Below are 18,465 nucleotides of genomic sequence, written 5' to 3' on the forward strand. Positions count from 1 at the left end.
GCTCCGCTATCCGTGGTTATCTGTGCAACACCATCGGCATGCACAGCTTAAAGTACTATCCCCTGACACGCCCATCTGGATGTAATCAGTAAAACCAGTTCCAGCCCGGCAGGTCATTCCACTCCTTGCAGCCAAAAGAATCATCAGCTACTCTAGGGCTAATTAAACAAAGGACTTGAGTGAGGCAAGTTCACTCCTTGCAAAGTGAATAAAAGCATGAGTGACAAAGTGGGAATGATTTGTAATATTTTGATGATTCTGATATGTGCCTCAGTTTCCTCCTACACCTTGCACAGCTAGCTGGGAGAGAATGGGAGGATTAACTCTGCTGTCAGGGCAAAATACAAGTCATAATGGGTGTGTGTCACCTAGCTGCCTGGGCCATTAAAGAAGATGCTGAAACCAACCCAGATCAACAGAGCATCCAGCAATGAGAGACAACCCAATGACTGAACAACCTACACTGAACAGCCGGAAAACCCAGCAGATGGGACCTGTGCACTGAGCTGGAGAACCAATGGGGAAAACACTAGGTGATGGGGACAAGGAGTGCCCTTTGGAGGGACTCAGGAGCGATCACCTGGGTGGACAAAAGGGATGAGAGAAGGAGCCAGAGAGGGAGACCTGACCATTACCTCATGGCACCAGTTTGACCAGGATAGACTGTGGCGTAACGTCTGCCTCTCTGTGCTAACCCAAAGGACTTTCAGACTCTGTCGCCAGGTGACTAATAAATGGCAACCTCGTTTTGAAAAGGCTGCCTGTGGTGCTGTGAATACTCACTGAGGGAATCGTGCCCTGAAGGGGCACAGTATGAGCTTCGCACAGGACTCCCGCTTGGCTGGATCCACGGCAGGGAGCCAGGGAGCCAGGAATCCCAGGTACCAGAGGCCACAGACCAGACCCCAGGACTCCATAACACCGTGTACTTACACACATATAAGTATGCACCAGGGCCCCAGGAGTTTGCTTGCAAACCAGCAATGCCACAGCAGTGTGTAATCAATGCCTACATCTTCTCCAAGGTTTTGCTGACTCTTAGAAAAGAACAATTAGAGTGGGAAATGTATTAAGATGTATTAAGAAACCCAGTCCATCACCCGGCCAGGGCAGGAACATTCCCTACAGTGCGTTATCTGCTAACTCTCAAAAGTCCCACGTTCTGGGTCTTCCACTCCTCCCACTGAGAGATTATTTCACCCAGGTCTTGCCCCTCCGACGACCCTAAAAAACAGTTCTCACCCTTTGGAGTTTCCAATCTGTTAACGCCCCCCACAGAACTGCCCTCTCCCCTGCACGTTACAGTACATCTGCACTACAAATTAAGGTCTGACTGCAGCACGGGTGGGCATAGCCAGTTTAAATGTAGGTTTCAGAGTAGCAGTCGTGTTAGTCTGTATCCACAAAAAGAACAGGAGGACTTGTGGCACCTTAGAGACTAACAAATTTATTTGAGCATAAGCTTTCGTGAGCTACAGCCCACTTCATCGGATGCATGGAATGAAACATAGAGTGAGGAGCTATATATACACACACAGAGAGCATGAAAAGGTGGGAGCTGTCTTACCAACTCTGAGAGGCCAATTAAGTAAGGAAAAAAAGTTGGCCCAGGTAGCAGTGATAACGAGGCCATGGCAGCACGGATATCAGCCCAGGCTAGCTGCCCCAGGATAAGCCTGCCAGGGACCCTGGGTCCGTAGGTTGCTGGCCCATGCCAGGGGCCACACCACCACATCTTTACTGCTCGTTACCCATGCTAGCAGGATTAAAGCTGGCACAGGTATCCCTACTTGTGTGCTACAATCACCCCATCACACCTTGATTTGCAATACAGACCTACCCTGGGCAGTGCTTACCCAACGTGTGAGACACAAAAACCTACATTATTGAGGTTGCAACATCATGGACTTAAAAGTTGGGAAATGCCAGAGTTAAGGGTTTCTGTGCAACTTTCAAACTCTTGCCCATCTTCTCCAACCGGTCTCTGCCCCACCCCTGGTGCCAGTGCAATCCTTTACCTAGCTAGTCCCAGTGTCCATCCTCGGCTACTCATCCCAGCCCCAGCGTCCTTGCCTAGCAAACACCAGTCCCACCTCTCCGGAAATACCGTCCCAGTCTCCCCCACTCCCGGTCTCACTTTCCTTGCCCAGACAGTGCCAATCCCCTTCAAGCACTTCTGGCTCCTCATCCAATCTTCTCTCCATCCCCTCCCCCCTTGGCTTCTACTCAAGCCCCCGGTCCATGTTTCCCATCCCCCACTGGCTCTCAATCCCAATATCTTTGCCCAGCCAGCCCCAGTTCTCCCCCCACAGCCCAGCTTCTCATCAGATCTGTCTCCCCTCTGACTAGTTCCCAGTCCCGGTCTCCTTGCCCAGCCAATCCCAATCTCCCCTCCACTGGCTCCTAGTCCATCCCCCCTTTCTCAGTCCCAGCCTCCCCCTACCCAAATCCCAGCCCCAGTTTCCATCTTTTACTCCCCTGCCAGCCTCCAGTCTCCCCCTACTCCCCGTCTCCTTGTTCCAGTCTGCTCCGCCTCTCCTCTCCCAGGACTGGCTCTTGTCCCCTCTGCGGTCTGAACAGGCAGCTTCCCTCCTCTGCGTTGCTGGGCCCAGCAGGGGGAGCATTAAGAACAGGCGAGAGAGGCTCCCTGCAATCAGTTCTGATAACCAGCCTGGCCCCCAGCAGCTCAGAGATGCAATTGTGGGGAAAGTCTTGCTGAGCCCTGGACAGAATAGTAGGGACAGTGGGCCAGGGTGCCAAAGAGCAGCCCCTAGCCTATGTCCCCACCCCGCAAGATGCGCCCCCTAAGGCAGGGGGAGGAGCTGGGGCTCCCCACAATGGCCCAGGCTCCCTGGGCAGCTCTTACCACTGCCCAGCTCTGAGAGGGCAGGGACTCAGGGCGAAGAGGAAGCATGGATGGGGCAGGTCTCCTGTTTCTGTATTTTGAAAATAGTTTTGTTGGGGGGAAGATTGTGGAGTGCCAGGGGCAGCCTGCCCCATTACGTGCCCCCTTTCCAATCTCCTCCAAACTGCATTCAGGCTCTGCCCCCAGGCTCCCTGCCCTGCTGGCTGCCCCCTGTTTCCTGGGCACTCCAGCCAGGCCTTGTGCCAGCAGGGAGAGCAGAGAGACTGCCTGGTGCCACGTACTACATCGGCCCTAATGACCAAATGCAGGACTAGACTCAGAACAACTCTGGACAATACCAATAACTGTTAGATGGTGGTAAATGTATTTGTTGGGAAAAGATCAGACAGTCAAGCAAGGAGCTTTTCTAGTAAAAGGCTCTATCCAGCTAAAGGGAAAAGAAATAGGAGAAAAAGTGTTTATTCAACTTTTAAAGTTTCTACTGCAAGTCTGGGCTTCTCCTCATTCTTCCAGGAGTTTAATAGATTAAAAGTTTTTAATTGCGATGGTTACAATAGAAATAAGTAGGTGATTACTTGACACCAAACCCCAAAAGACAAGTATCTGTTTAATGTTGTAAGAGTACAGAGGGTTTATTTATCTTGTTGAGCCCCCGCTTAGCAACAAAACCAACACACCTTTTCTGAGTGTTCTAAAGCACAGTAGGATCCTGCTGCTCATTACCTGGGAATGCATGATGAACACTCATTTCTCAGCCTGATTGACCTTGCTAAACTAGTTCCCTAAGAAAAGTATCTTATTGCTGTTTTCTTTGCGTTCTAATTTACCTGCCCACTTGGGCATTGTGCCTAGATTCCTGCATTTTTTTCATTAAGTAGAGGCCCATATTAAAACTGAAACTAAGAAGTGAACACAGCCATTCTAAATGAACTATAAAAAATATTGTTACATCTAAATAGTTGGCTCAACTTTATAGTCAATGCTTCATTAGTATTATTTGTTATGGGATAAGAGGGAAAGTCCTCTCATGGATCAGAAACTGGTGAAAAGATAGGAAACAAAGGGTAGGAATAAATGGCCAGTTTTCAGAATGGAGAGAGGTAAATAGTGGTGGCCCACGGGGTCTGTACTGGGATCAGTCCTATTCCACATATTCATAAATGATCTGGAAAAAGGGGTAAAAAGTTAGGTGGCAAAATTTGCAGATACAAAATTACTCAAGTATCAGAGGGGTAGTCGTGTTAGTCTGGTTCTGTAGAAGCAGCAAAGAATCCTGTGGCACCTTATAGACTAACAGACGTTTTGCAGCATGAGCTTTCGTGGGTGAATACCCTCTTCTTCGGATGCAAGCAGTCTTTTGCTTTTGCAATTACTCAAATTTACTTTTGCTTTTGCAATTACTCAAGATAGTTAAGTACAAAGCTGCCTGTGAAGAGTTACAAAGGGATCTCACAAAAGTGAGTGACTAGGCAACAAAATGGCAGATGAAACTGAATGTTGATAAATGCAAAGTAATGCACATTGGAAAACATAATCCCAACTATACATACAAAATGATGGGGTCTATATTAGCTGTGATCACTCAAGAAAGAGATCTTGGAGGCATTGTCGCTAGTTCTCAGAAAACACCCATTCAATGCGCAGCGGCAGTCAAAAAAGCAAACAGAATGTTGGGAATCATTCGGAAAGGGATAGATAATAAGACAGAAAATATCATATTGCCTCTATATAAATCCATGGTACGCCCACATCTTGGATACTGTGTGCAGATGTGGTCGCCCCATCTCAATATATTGGAACTGTACAAGGTTCAGAAAAGAGCAACAAAAATGGCTAGGGGTATGAATAGCTTCCATATAAGGAGAGATTAATAAGACTGGGACTTTTCAGCTTGGAAAAGAGACGACTAAGGGGGGATATGATGGAGGTCTATAAAATCATGACTGGGGTGGAGAAAGTGAATGAGGAAGTGTTATTTACTCCTTCTCATAACACAAGAACTAGGGGGTCACCAATTGAAATTAATAGGCAGCAGGTTTAAAACAAACAAAAGGAAGTGTTTCTTCACACAACGTACAGTTAACCTGTGGAACTCTTTGCCAGAGGATGTTGTGAAGGCCAAAGACTATAACAGGGGTCAAAAAAGAACTAGATAAATTCACGGCGGATAGATCCATCAATGGCTATTAGCCAGGATGGGGCGAGATGCAAAACTATGCTCTGAAGTGTCCCTAGCCTCTGTTTGCCAGAAGCTGGGAATGGGCAACAGGGGATGGATCACTTGACGATTACGTGTTCTGTTCATTCCCTCTGAAGCACCTAGCATTGGCTACTGTTGGAAGACAGGATACTGGGCTAGATGGACCTTTGGTCTGACCCAGTATGGCCATTATGTTCGTATTATTCGTATTATTGCAGTGCCTAGGAGCTCCAGGCATAGACCAAGACCCCAAGTTGCTAGGCAGAGAACAAAAAGATTGTCAGCTCTTTGAGGCAGGGACCATCTAAATATAAGTCAAGAGATAAGATGGATACAGACAAAGCCAGACGGGAGTACAAGGAAACAATGAGGCAATATTGGTCTCAGCATGACAGGTTGTAGTCTCAGCACACCAGCAGCCTAGCTGGTTTTTGTAGGCATCAAGGCAAAGGAGAGTTTGAAGGAGGATAATGGGTTACTTTTGCTTCATAACACTCAGCTACACAAAACAGGAGGAGCAATGAATTTCACTGATAACGGTATTCATTTAAAAATGAAAACAAAGCTTTTTTGTAAAATCATGTAGATAAGGAGATAAAATACTTGTTATAAACCATTAGTATATGCTGTGTAAAAAAGAAAGTTTATGACGTGCAAATATTGTGATGTACAATACAATTTGCTTGCAAAATATGCTTTGGACAAACAATAAACCCAGCCCAGGTGGTAATATAATCCTGTCTCATTTTGGTCAGACGATTAGTTATGTTTTTAATTTAGTCTTGTACATGTGACAGTGTAAGTGCCTGAAAGTCCACTCAAACTGAGGCACTGCTCTTCCTCGCTTGTCCTAGGAAGTCGTATGCGATCTCTGAAATATCGAAAGCTTTGTGAACACTTTCTGAGGAGAGCAGAGAGCAGAGTGCACTGTCTTTTTCTTGGTTCCGCTTCAGGAAGTCAGCAATCACTTTCCAGCGTGAGGCTTCAGACTCTTCGTCTGCCCACTTGTGCTCCGGGAGGAAAGTGGACTGGAGAAGAGGGAAGACACAGTCATGGTACACCAGGAAAAACACAGACTTCAGAAATTCTCGGTCTCTCTAAAAATAAGAAAATCAAATTGTTCAGAAAGGCCCCTGCGCAAGCCTGTGCGGTTTGAAAGCATTTCTAGTGAGTCATATATGTACAAAATTAAAATGAGAAGATACAGTAATTCTGCTGACTGTTATTCTGTTCTCAGGAACATCTTTAGATACCCTGTGTTGACAAACCCATGATGCTTCAAAAATTTACTGTCTCATGTAAATGTCAGCAGTGTTGTTACCATGTACACTGATATTTAGTGTGCCTAATCTGGTGTATTTTAAAATGTTTAACCTTAACTTTTCTTGCACTATACTTTAATGTACTAAAATTCAGTGGTGCCAACAAGTACCAACTCTATTTCATGACACTCCTGATAAAACTGCCTTGATACAAATGGGCTCCTTTGTGAAAGGAGCTTAGCTGAAAAAAAGAAATAACATGAAACTGTTAAATGTAAAGGGAAAAACTGTGTGTGTCCTTTAAGATCTACCATATAGAGTCAGTGTCCCTTTTCTTTCCCCCCAAAAAATGTTTTTCCTGTTTGTGTTTTTACATTAGAAATGCCAGGGATTTCCAGTCTTGTCTTCACGGGTTTTGCTGGAAGGAAGTTTATTTATTATGGGGAAAAATGATGTAATCTTTACACAGTATGTCAGGGACCTGATCCAAATCTCCCATTGACGTCAATGACCTTTGGTTCAGGCCCCAACAAACCTACAAAGGGAACCTTTTGATTCTTAGCAATTCAACTTTAAAAGCATGTGGCCTACAGCCAATAAAACATGCATCCTCAGTGCTATTTGTTTACAAAATAAAATAGTCCGTCATACTACACTGACCAAAACCATTAGGGGTATTTACATTTATGGACTATGAGTGTTGCAAAGCAACCCATGATGATCCTATATTAACACTGAGGCAAGCTGGTTATAATTACAAGCTAACATCAGATCCCTTCTTTGTTGGCTTGATACTATACTACAAGGGCTTGGCTACACTTACAAGTTGCAGCGCTGGGAGTTACAGCGCTGGTCATGCAGCTGTGTAGGGCCAGCGCTGCAGTGTGGCCACACTGACAGCTACCAGCGCTGCAGTGTGGCCACACTTGCAGCACTTTCCAGCGCTGTATTGAGAGGTGCATTGTGGGCAGCTATCCCACAGAGCACCTCGTCCCGTTTTGGCGCCGTTTTGGCGCTGAGTATTGTGGGAAGGGGAAGGAAGTGTGTGGGTCATTCCGCTTCCTGTTCCAATGCCCCGTGGTGCATCGCTTCACATCCCAGCATTCTGTCTTTCTGGCAACGTTTGGCGCCATTGTGAGTGTCTGCTCTGTGTGTGAATCGCGATTTCTGTGGGAAATGGAGCCCGAGCTGCTGAGGACTGTGCTGATGAGTGTCGCCAGCACAACACGTTTGGCAGTCGAGCTATTCCTTCAGCTCCAAAGTGACAGCGAGGAGTCTGACGATATCGATATCGATTCTCCTGCCGCGTGTGACACTAAAGTGCTTGTGGCATTCACGGAAATGCTCAGCACCGTTGAACGCCGCTTTTGGGCTCGGGAAACAAGCACTGAGTGGTGGGATCACATCGTCATGGAAGTCTGGGATGACGAGCAGTGGCTGCAGAACTTTCGTATGAGAAAAGCCACTTTCATGGGACTGTGTGCTGAGCTCGCCCCCACTCTGCAGCGCAAGGACACAAGATTGAGAGCTGCCCTAATGGTGGAAAAGCGGGTGGCTATTGCAATCTGGAAGCTGGCAAATCCAGACAGCTACCGGTCGGTCGGGAACCAGTTTGGAGTGGGAAAGTCGACCGTTGGAATCGTTTTGATGCAAGTTTGCAAGGCAATTAATCGCATCCTGCTAAGAAAGACCGTGACTCTGGGGAGCGTGCAGGACATTGTGGATGGCTTTGCACAAATGGGTTTCCCTAACTGTGGAGGGGCAATAGATGGGACGCATATTCCTATTCTGGCCCCCCCCCACCTGGCATCAGAGTACGTTAATCGTAAGGGGTATTTCTCTATGGTTCTCCAGGCGCTTGTGGATCACCGCGGGCGTTTCATTGACATTTACACAGGCTGGCCTGGAAAGGTGCATGATGCACGCATCTTTCGGAACAGTGGCCTGTTCAGGAAGATGCAGGCAGGGACTTTTTTCCCAGACAGGAAGATCACAGTAGGGGACGTCGAAATGCCCATTGTGATCCTTGGAGACCCCGCTTACCCGTTACTGCCTTGGCTCATGAAACCCTATACAGGGAAGCTTGACAGGAACAAGGACCGGTTCAACTACAGGCTGAGCCGGTGCCGAATGACTGTGGAGTGTGCTTTTGGCCGTTTAAAGGCACGCTGGCGTTGCTTGTATGGGAAGCTAGACTTGGGGGAAAGCAGCATCCCCGCGGTTATATCCGCTTGCTGTACCCTCCATAATATTTGTGAAGGGAAGGGTGAAACATTCAGTGAGGCATGGACCACCGAGGTTCAAGTCCTGGAGGCTGAATATGCACAGCCAGAGAGCAGGGCTAATAGAGAGGCCCAGCACAGGGCTTCAAGGATTAGGGATGCCTTGAGGGAAGAATTTGAGGCTGAAAGCCAACAGTAATGTTTGCTGACTTGCATGGGAGTGAATTGCACTGTTTACACTGTTATTCTATTATCCCTAAAATGATTTGCAGTGCCTCTTTCTTTACTGGGCTAAGGTATCTTTCACTATCTGCTATAATAAAGACTGTTTTCAAAGCCAAGAATTGTTTTATTGTAAAGAAAAAAAATTCCTTGACAGACAGACACACAACATTTCATGAACACAAGAGGGAAGGGGTGTGGGTTGGTGAACTGTACAGTCACAAGTTTGCATATGTCCTGTCTGGAGTGCTGTTTAACGAATCCTGCACTTCAGGGTGCATATACTGCATGGTGATGGGGGTTGAGTGCAGAGGGTAAGGGTGGTAGGTATCAGGGCTGGTTGGTGAACGTACAGGTTTTGGAGGCAGCTGGTGGTGGTAAGAAACTGAATGCTGGGGAAAGGCGGTTTGAGCTGACATTGGGGCACAAGGAAAAAAGCTTTGGGACGGGGGGGGGGCTGTGGGGCAGCACGGGACTGCTCTGCCTGCATGGCTACGATAGCCTTGAGAGAGTCCGCTTGGCTCGACAGGATCTCTAGCAGCTGGTTTGTGCTTTTCCTCTTTGCCACAGCGTTTCTACGCCAATGTCTCTGGCGGATCATGCTTTCCTTCTCTCGCCACTCCTTCAACTCCTTTCTCTCTGCAGCAGAGTGATGAAGAACAGTCTTCAGCATGTCCTCTTTGCTCTTTCGGGGATTTTTTCTCAAATTTTGTAGCCTCTGTGCTGTGGAACATCTGCCCACTCCAGGAGTCAAGGTCACTGTAGAAACCCAGAAATGAAACATTTAACAGGGGCAGCATTGTATTCACTATCTCCAGACATGAATTGTTACACTGAGGGAGTTCGCACTTTAACATTCTTTTCCCACACGCATAACACGACAGAAGCCACGAAATGGTGAGTGAGGGGTGCTTATACAGGGAGAAGTGGGGCTTGATTGATAGAGGGGAGCTGGTTGCTTCGGGTAATCTGGAGTGATAGAGGGGTTGAGTGAAGATGCAGCTGCAGGGGTGATCTTCACTATCTACCTTATCTCTTCACTAAAGAGTCTCCCAACATTTTTCACAGGAGTTAATCCTGCAAGATATCTCCCTGCTGCGAGTCACTAGGGGACAGCGGGAGGCTCTTTTACAGCAATGTGGATTCCGCCCGGGACCCTACGCGGCTTGCCTGTGTTCAGAAATGATCCCCCCCCCACTCGCGGAACAGTGGCGCGGACGCGTCAGCGTGACTGGGACAAGAAACACAGTGGCTCTCCCTATAAACCTGCGCAGGCATATTGCCCACGCTCTGGCTGAAACTTTTGCTGAGATAACTGAAGCAGATTACCGCGACGTGATAGACCACATCAACGGGCTATTCCACATCTAGAGGCTGGCATGCATGCAGCCATAACCCCCCTTCCTCTCCAGAAACATTTCCACCCAGAAAATAAAAGCCGCTTACCGTTAACCCGCTCCTCTGCTTGTCCTTCTGCAACTGCTGGCTGCTGCGATTGGGTACTTTCCTCCTGGCTTGAGAAGAGCTCCTGGCTGCATGCCCACTCTGGGGTGTCTTCCCCCATCCCAGTAGCTTCACTCGTGGTTTCCTCACCCCCCCCTCCGCCTCCGCCTCCTGTCCCCCAGCCTGCTCAGAAGTGTCCATCGTTGTCCTGGGATTGGCAGTGGGGTCACCCCCAAGTATCTCGTCCATCTCCCTGTAAAAACGGCAGGTCGTGGGGGCAGCTCCGGATCGGCGATTCCCCTCGTGGGCTTTGTAATAGGCACTCCGCAGCTCCTTAACTTTCACCCTGCATTGTAGTGCGTCCCGATCATGGCCCCTATCCAGCATGGACCTTGATATCTGCTCAAAGATATCGTAATTCCTACGGCCGGAGCGCAGCTGTGCCTGCACTGATTCCTCCCCCCAAACACTGATGAGGTCCATCAGCTCGCCATTGCTCCATGCTGGGGCTCGTTTGCCACGTGGAGGCATGGTCACCTGGAAAGATTAACTGATTGCACTCCACACCTGGCTGCAGCAAACAGGAAGGAGATTTTTAAAATTCCCGGGGCATTTAAAGGGCTGGTCACCTGAGGCAAGAGCAGTAGAGTGCAAACTGATGAGCAGAGTGGCTGAACAGGAATTCTGGGATAACTCCTTATTCCCTGGAGGACACTTAAAGCGCTGGTGAGTGTCCACACCTGCTGAGCAGCGCTGGATCACCAGCGCTGCACTCCTTATACCCCTGCCGGGATGGGTTTTCAGCCAGCGCTGCAACCAGGGAGTTGCAGCGCTGGTTGTGCCCTGCAAGTGTGGACGGGGTGTAATTGCAGCGCTGGAAACCCTCCACCAGCGCTGCAACTTGTAAGTGTAGCCAAGCCCCAAGTGTGGATGAAAAAAGATGGGAAGAACTGCATTTATAGTACTTACTTAATTCTTCTCAACCCATTTCTGTTAATGACAGGAGTCAATTTAGAAGTAAGTACTATAAAAATTGTAATGACAGAAATGATTCCAGCTAGTTACAGCACTGATAGCAATACCTTTGGCTTGGATTAGATTTAATATCTCACAGAGAAAATCTGTTATTACCTTTTCTGATCGCTTTAATGTGCTTTCCTTTTCTGCCCAAGCGCTCTAAAATAAAACACAGAACTTGACATCAGACTGAGTTTGGAAAGCTGTGAAGATGCACGTAAGGTCATTTTTTGAGCTGCAAAAGACATTTCTGTGACTTGATTCAATCCAGTTGATACCTGGAGTATTGTCCTCAGACATCAAAGAGAAGATGAGGCCACAAAGCAGGATGCAGAGCTTTCTGTCACAAATCTGGGATCTGTCCTCCCTCCACCTATCTCTCTAGTCACTGCCATACATTCTCCAGAACAAGCATGTTTAACAGGACAGGACTTGGACTGGAAGGATGAGAGGGAAATGACAGTAGAGAGAGAGAGAGAGAGACCAGGGGGAGGAGAAAAGTTTTTCCTGGAACTTTTAAATACCTCTGGGAGACCAGAGAGTGACCCCTTCCCCCCTCAATACTCTAGTATTCTTCTCACCATCTGGGAAATGTCATGAACCCAAAGAGGACAAAAAGGATTGAAGGAGTAAATAGAGATGCTTTTCCTGTCCCTTTTCTCAAGAGAGAATTATTATGACCATAATTATGGTCATTTCCAGGAGCAGTGGTAATCTGCAGGGAGTTTTGATGAAGTCAGCTCAGTCTATCTCCAAAATCAATGAGATTTAATTGGGGGAATTTTTGCCAAAATCTAGGGAGTTTCAATGGGGAATTTTATAAGAGTTTATTTTTTGTTTAGTTCACATCTGTACTTGGCCATCCTTATGTTTAAGGAATCAAAATGTGTATTAACATTAGTTAAAGGAATGACTGCTGGACCAAATTGTATAGAAACCCCTAACTAGTTAGAACCCCATTAAAAATGATCTAAGGTAAATCATTTTTCAGAAAACAATCCTAACACAGTTTGCGTGTCCAAACAGTGTTATAACATTTAACTTTGGTTCCTTAATTTGGACTGAGGTGAGTGTAGACAAGGAGAAAAACTGAAGACTAAAAATATTTTTTTTGTAAGTTTAAAAAACATTTAAATTGTGACAATTTAAATAAATTCAATTATTTGCAAAATTTTAATTTGCAACTTTATTTTTGAGGAACATCAACTATGTGGCTGAACAGGAAATGCTGCTTCTAAGATGATTAGCAGTCAACTTGCTTAATACCACTTCGAGATGATCAGGGCAGTTCACATCTCAGAGATACTACTACAGTGTGTCTGCAGACTCAGGAAGACGGCAGTGCATTGGTTTACATCTGCAAGATTATATTTACAACTACACAGGTTTACTATTTTTTATTAAAATCCTACATTTGCAGATAACATTGGAATGCCAAATACTTTCTGATACCACAAAAATCTGCATTTTACTTGGTGAGCTTGTCCATTTCTCTGACAGAAGAACACTTGTTTAGTACTGGTTGAATTTAATCAGTTAACAAATTGTGAAAAGCACTAAGTATGAAAAAAAATGAAAGATGTTAGTAAAATTAAATGTCTGCTTTTAAACTGTACTATTTCAATTAATTTGTTCAGTTCTTTCCTTGTAAATGGTTCACCCCATCCCCCTCCCAAAAGAATCTGTCTCCAGACACTATGGGGAAATTTTAAAGTAGTATTTATACATCTTTATGCTTTGCTTCTATCACGTTTACTCATCTACATCATAGTTAAAGAAGGCAATCAAGTACAAGAGGAATGCAGGCTCATCGAATCTGCACACACTTGAAAGAACTGTAGTTTCTCTGTCATTTGCTTTTTCCATTTACTACTGACAAGACAACAAAAAAATCCACACCAAATCACGTGTAATACCTTAAAAGCCTAGAAGTGTCATATCAATATACGATGTATTACATACCCTAAGTGCATCCATAAGGTCAGGCTGCTCCATGAGTTTGGGGAAAGTTGCTAAAATAGGATTACTGATTAAATCTGAAATGGAAAACGATTATCTCTATTATGATTAATGAGATTTTAAATAAGATTACAATTACATCAGCACTATAAATGACTCAGAATTTCAGCGTTAATAAAATATCATTGCACTTTCTCATGATTTTGAATACCTCCGAACACAATGTAAACTATTGTACTGTTCTATTGTATCCACATTTTAAAGGTGAAATATTCAAGGTTTAGGAAATATTAGTAATTTATCATTATCAAAATGTATCAGGAAAATGAAACAACATTGACTACTTTTTACAGAGTTTAACAGGCATTTTAAAATAGACAGTTCAAATATTACTAGCCTGAAATACAAATAAATACTTAATAAACTTTTTAAAAAGACTCTTGAGTAGAAACAAGGGACTCTCTAAAAATGGCTGAGGGAGAAGAGGTTTCATTCAGTTTCCACTGGAAACTGCAAATGAAGTTCCTCCAAACTGAATGGTTATAGAACGTCTATACACTCTAGATACGGTGTGCTATTTTCATTCATACTTCTGAAAATTGGAACATGTAGGTAAAACTGCATACGACGGCAAGAAATATAAGGCAGTTAACACACTGGGCCCCAGATCTTTCTTAAACTGGAGTTAATGACAAATGATTACATTACAAAAACAACACACTGCCTCCTAATTGGCTGAGATCTATTATATTGTGCAAATCTTTAAACTTTTTAGAAAAGTAAAATCTATACAAACTTGGGTGCATGTATTGTACTATATTCTGCTAGGCCTAACTTCTAGTAATTCTGGAAATATTCTCTTCCTGAAAAAGTGACCAGAAGCCGAGAGTACCAACACTACCTTTACCTATCTGACTCTTTTTCACCAGAACAACAATTCTTACCAGCACTTTGCATGCTTATTCTGTCCTTTAGCAGCACATCACTGAGAATTTGTCGATAAAATATCAAGAGATGAATGTAGCACATACTGCCAATTAATGTTTCTGGTAGCAGACTGTTAGAAAGAGAAATAAAAAGTTATAGATTTGTTTCCAAAACAACTCATGCAATGCATTGCCATAAGGTGGAAAACATATTACAGCCAGATCAATGTATGTGAACAAACATATATTATATGAAGTTACAGGTTCACAAAGCCACCACTATGATCATATGCTTTATGCATAGGCTGTGAGAAGCAGTTCGGTGCCACCAATAAATGACTCCGACTGTTTAAAGCAGGAAAAAATTGAGAGCTAGTCAAAAGTATTGTGAGTTTGATTGTGTAAACGGAAGAACAGTCATTAAAATGCACATCTAATTTCAGATTTTCCCCAGGCAGCAATATATTTAAACTCTACACAGGAGACACTTTGGAGAGACTAAATTGTTCTTTAAAGGGTCTGATTCTTCTTCTGATGAAGTCCATGGCAAAACACCCATTGATTACGAAGTGGGAGGATCAAGCCATAATGGCCAAATCAGTTTATAGAGCAACTGCTGCAGTATTGCCAGTCTAAATTCAGATCCCACTTGTAAAGAAGCTTACTCTCCAATACAAAGTATAAATTATGTACGAATCTTGAAATAGTAACCAAGGGCCAAGAGCTCTCCATGTGCCTATACTTAATTCACACACATGCTACATGCTGACCTTCCCCAAAGCACCAAAAAATATTCTCTTGACTTCCAAAGTCTGGGCCAGATCTCCAGTTGGTGTAAATAGCCTTTGCTCCCCTAGCTTCAACCCGATATCAACCCAAAGACTTGTATCAAGTTTGAATCCTTAAGTGCCTCCAGTTTCACACTTTTTTTTTGGCTAAAGAATTCTAGTCCTTCAAACAGAACACCCCAACTCTGTACTTCCAGAGGCAAAGCAGAATGTGAAGCCAATTGTTCTCTATATCATAGTGATGCCACCAAGTAAGCCACCATATCTGCTGTTTTATAGGAGAGTGTGTTTGGCCACTTTCTTCCATTAATGCCAATCCCATTTTTTAGATTCCGCCACTGAACCTGTTCTAGGGAAGGAGGATCTTGTCTTGAGAGAAAAATCACAGTGGGCCAATAATATGTGATAAGTCACTATCAACATTTGTAGTGTTGCTAAGGAAATTAACCCTCATCCTTTGCGGTGGTCTTGTGAGTTCTTTCTGGTCCTGCTTTCGTTAGCAGGTGACTTAGGGTGACCAGACGTCCCGATTTTATCGGGACTGTCCCGATATTTGCTTGTTTGTCCCACGTCCCGACCAATGTTAGGTCGGGACACTGGACAAACAAGCAAAGGCTCCGGAGCCCGAAGGGCTCGCACCCTCCCCTGCCCCGACTCCGCCCCCTCCTTCCCCCATTGGATCCTTCCCCAAATCCTCGCCCCCATCCCCGCCCCATTGTCTCCCTCCCCAAATCCCCGCCTCTTGCCAAGCATGCCATGCCCAGGAGACTCAGGGGAGTGCGGGGCCGGGGTGAGTGTGAGTCTGGCCTGGCCCCGAGCAGGCAGGACTCGGGCGCGGTACCTGGAGGGAGAGTAGGGGGGCGGCCCGTGGGGCTAGGTGGCGGCTGTTCTCCCCACCTGGGCAGGGGACTCGGGAGCAGCCGCTGCTGCAGCTCCCACTGCCGCGGGGGGAGGAAGTGGCCAAGCACGTGGCGCTCGGCGGCTGCGGCTTTGGTGCCCGGGCCCGAACCCCCCGAGCCCGGGCCTGCTGCGGGGCAGCGCGCACACTGCGCTCAGCCCCTGGCCAGTCGCGTCTGGGCTGGCTGCCCAGCTGGTGCAATCCCATGGCGGAGGCATCGGCAGCCCAGTCCCGTTCGTTCCCCTGCAGGACCCGAGCGGGATGCGGGGGGCTGGGGCCTGCTGCCCCCACTCCGAGGCCGCCCGCAGGATTGCACCAGCTGGGCAGCCAGCCCGGACGCGAGTGGCCAGGGGCTGGGTCCCCGCAGCGTGCGCCCTGCTGGGTCCCCGCAGCAGGCCCGGGCTCGGGGGGTTCGTGGGCGCCAGAGCCGCAGCTGCCGAGCTTGGCCAGCGGCCGCTTCCTCCCTGCGCGGCAGTGGGAGCTGCAGCAGCGGCTGCTCCCGAGTCCTGCTGCCCAGGTGGGGAGAACAGCCGCTGCCTGGCCCCGCAGGCCACCCCGTACTCTCCCTCCAGATACCGCGCCTGAGTCCTGCCTGCTCGGGGCCAGGCTGGACTCACACTCACCCCGGCCCCGTGCTCCCCTGAGTCTCCCGGGCCTCCCTCCAGCGCTTGCGGAGGGAGGAGGAATCGGGGGTGGGGGATTTCTTTTTTTTTGCTCTGCCGCCATTTTTTCCCCCTCTGCCCCCGCCCCGCCCCGCCCCCCTGCGTCCCGATATTTGACCTGGGTGATCTGGTCACCCTAAGGTGACTCATTATATAACCCTGTACCACACATTCAGTTCTTTGAGGGGAACATATGTAGCCTCAATGGTCACTGTTTTCTATAGGGATTACACTTCTGGAGTAATCTAGCAGTAATCAACTGCTAGAACAGGGCCTCATCCTCCCTGATTGATCTAACCTCGTTATCTCTAGCTTGCTTCTTGCTTGCTTATGTATACCTGCCCCTGGAAATTTCTACTACTTGCATCCGAAGAAGTGGGTATTCACCCACGAAAGCTCATGCTGCAAAACGTCTGTTAGTCTATAAGGTGCCACAGGATTCTTTGCTGCTTCTACAGAACCAGACTAACATGGCTACCCCTCTGATACTTCTGGAGTAAGCACTCTCCACTAGGGGACCTATAAAGAGGAAGGATGCTCTTGTACTTAAGGCAGTGGACAAGGACTCGGGAGCTAGCTTCAGTTCCCAGTTCTTCAGTTTTCCTTTGTGACCTCAGGGAAGTCACTCAATCTGCCTGATAACAATACTTCCCCAACTCATGAATTGTATGGTTTGATTAACATTTATGGAATATGTGTTTATACTATGGTAATTGAGGCTATACAAGTACATAGACAGAGCGCTTTCTAAAACAAAAAACACAGACAATGCTTGGTAAACAACTTTTTTCAGTTATACATTAAATTAGAATTGATCCACTGACACAAATTATCATGGACAGATCTTCACTTTATTTTTACACACATAGAACACTTACTTCAAGATGCCTTTTGATCGTGTGCTTAATGATCTCAGTTTCACTAGAAGTTGAGGCTGTTTCTTCAGTGTTATCATCTGATGGAAAACACTACTGCTTGCTTAAGACACAAACAGTCAAAATTAGCTTCAAAACATCTGATTTCATTTTTGATGTTTGAGTATTATAAAATGAGAAGGCACATTTAAATATCCACACGGCAAAGTGAAGCTAAGTTTCCAAGTCCACTTTTCAAGCATGAAAAGGAAACTTCCTTTCTAATTCTGAACCAAGAAATAAAATCATTTAAAATTAGGAGATGTTGACTTCAGAATGTGCTAAGTCCACTTGCATAACCTCATGATCTAGGCAGCAAGTACCAAAGAACTTTTTTCTGATTTGTTTTATGTGTAGCCTTGGGTGCATCCTATGCTTGAGAGAGGCATAGCACAGTCAGTGCTTATCTATGAAGGGAAGCTTGGCACCAGTGTATGATTTTTCAGTCAAAGCAGACATATGTTCTATCAGCCTGTTGATCTGGCCCTTGAAACAATGCTGAGAAGGGGAGGGGCAAATGAAACAGAACAAAGAAAGAGAAGAGCAGGTCATTGGTTTGGAGGGAGTCGGGAGTGGCCGAGGTTGTCCACGTCCTGCAACAACAAGGACCTCTGGCAAATTGGGTTTATCACAGCGAAGGAGGAACACTGGGGGCACCCCCTGGTTAAAATATCGACAGTGCATCATTTGAACCCACTTACAGTGAAATTTCATTTACTGCAATGAAGGATATGCACACACACACACTACATATTGCATAACAAGTAACTTATTTAAGGCTGCTAAGTGCAATTCAAAAAACAATACACTATTGTACGCATCCATTTAAACAAACAAATCTCAGCCATTAAAAATCATGGAACTCTTAAGACAAGGTCAGAGTAACATTGACCTAAACAATTATGACACCAGCCAATGTTAACATCAAATTCACTCAGACACATAAACAGAAGAATTCTCCTAGCCAGCATCCAAACAACCTCTCTCTACCCCTTCATTTGGGGTACAATTTAAAGGATAATTTAATGGAAGCTGGGTTGTGCCCTCCACTGCAAAGGTCTATTTAAGAGAATTAGGGCATGGAGA

The 18,465-nt window shown here is 46.1% G+C and overlaps 1 protein-coding gene across 2 annotated transcripts in view; it reads right to left on the reverse strand.

Moving 5' to 3' along the window:
- Positions 1-5,158: 5,158 nt before the first annotated feature.
- Positions 5,159-18,465, reverse strand: part of NPHP1 (nephrocystin 1) — a 34,866-nt gene continuing 21,559 nt past the window's right edge. The window contains exons 16-20 of one of the 2 annotated variants that reach the window (XM_045011973.1): positions 17,344-17,443; positions 14,136-14,248; positions 13,195-13,268; positions 11,347-11,391; positions 5,159-6,163 (exon numbers count right to left, since the gene is read on the reverse strand). In XM_045011973.1, the coding sequence (XP_044867908.1) occupies positions 5,885-6,163; positions 11,347-11,391; positions 13,195-13,268; positions 14,136-14,248; positions 17,344-17,443 (611 nt within the window). In that variant the 3' untranslated portion in view covers positions 5,159-5,884. The remainder of the gene's footprint in view (positions 6,164-11,346; positions 11,392-13,194; positions 13,269-14,135; positions 14,249-17,343; positions 17,444-18,465) is intronic. The other variant, XM_045011974.1, reaches the window with a different exon arrangement.

Source organism: Mauremys mutica, chromosome 3 (genome assembly GCF_020497125.1).
Source record: "Mauremys mutica isolate MM-2020 ecotype Southern chromosome 3, ASM2049712v1, whole genome shotgun sequence".
In the NCBI taxonomy this organism is placed as follows: Eukaryota; Metazoa; Chordata; order Testudines; family Geoemydidae; genus Mauremys; species Mauremys mutica.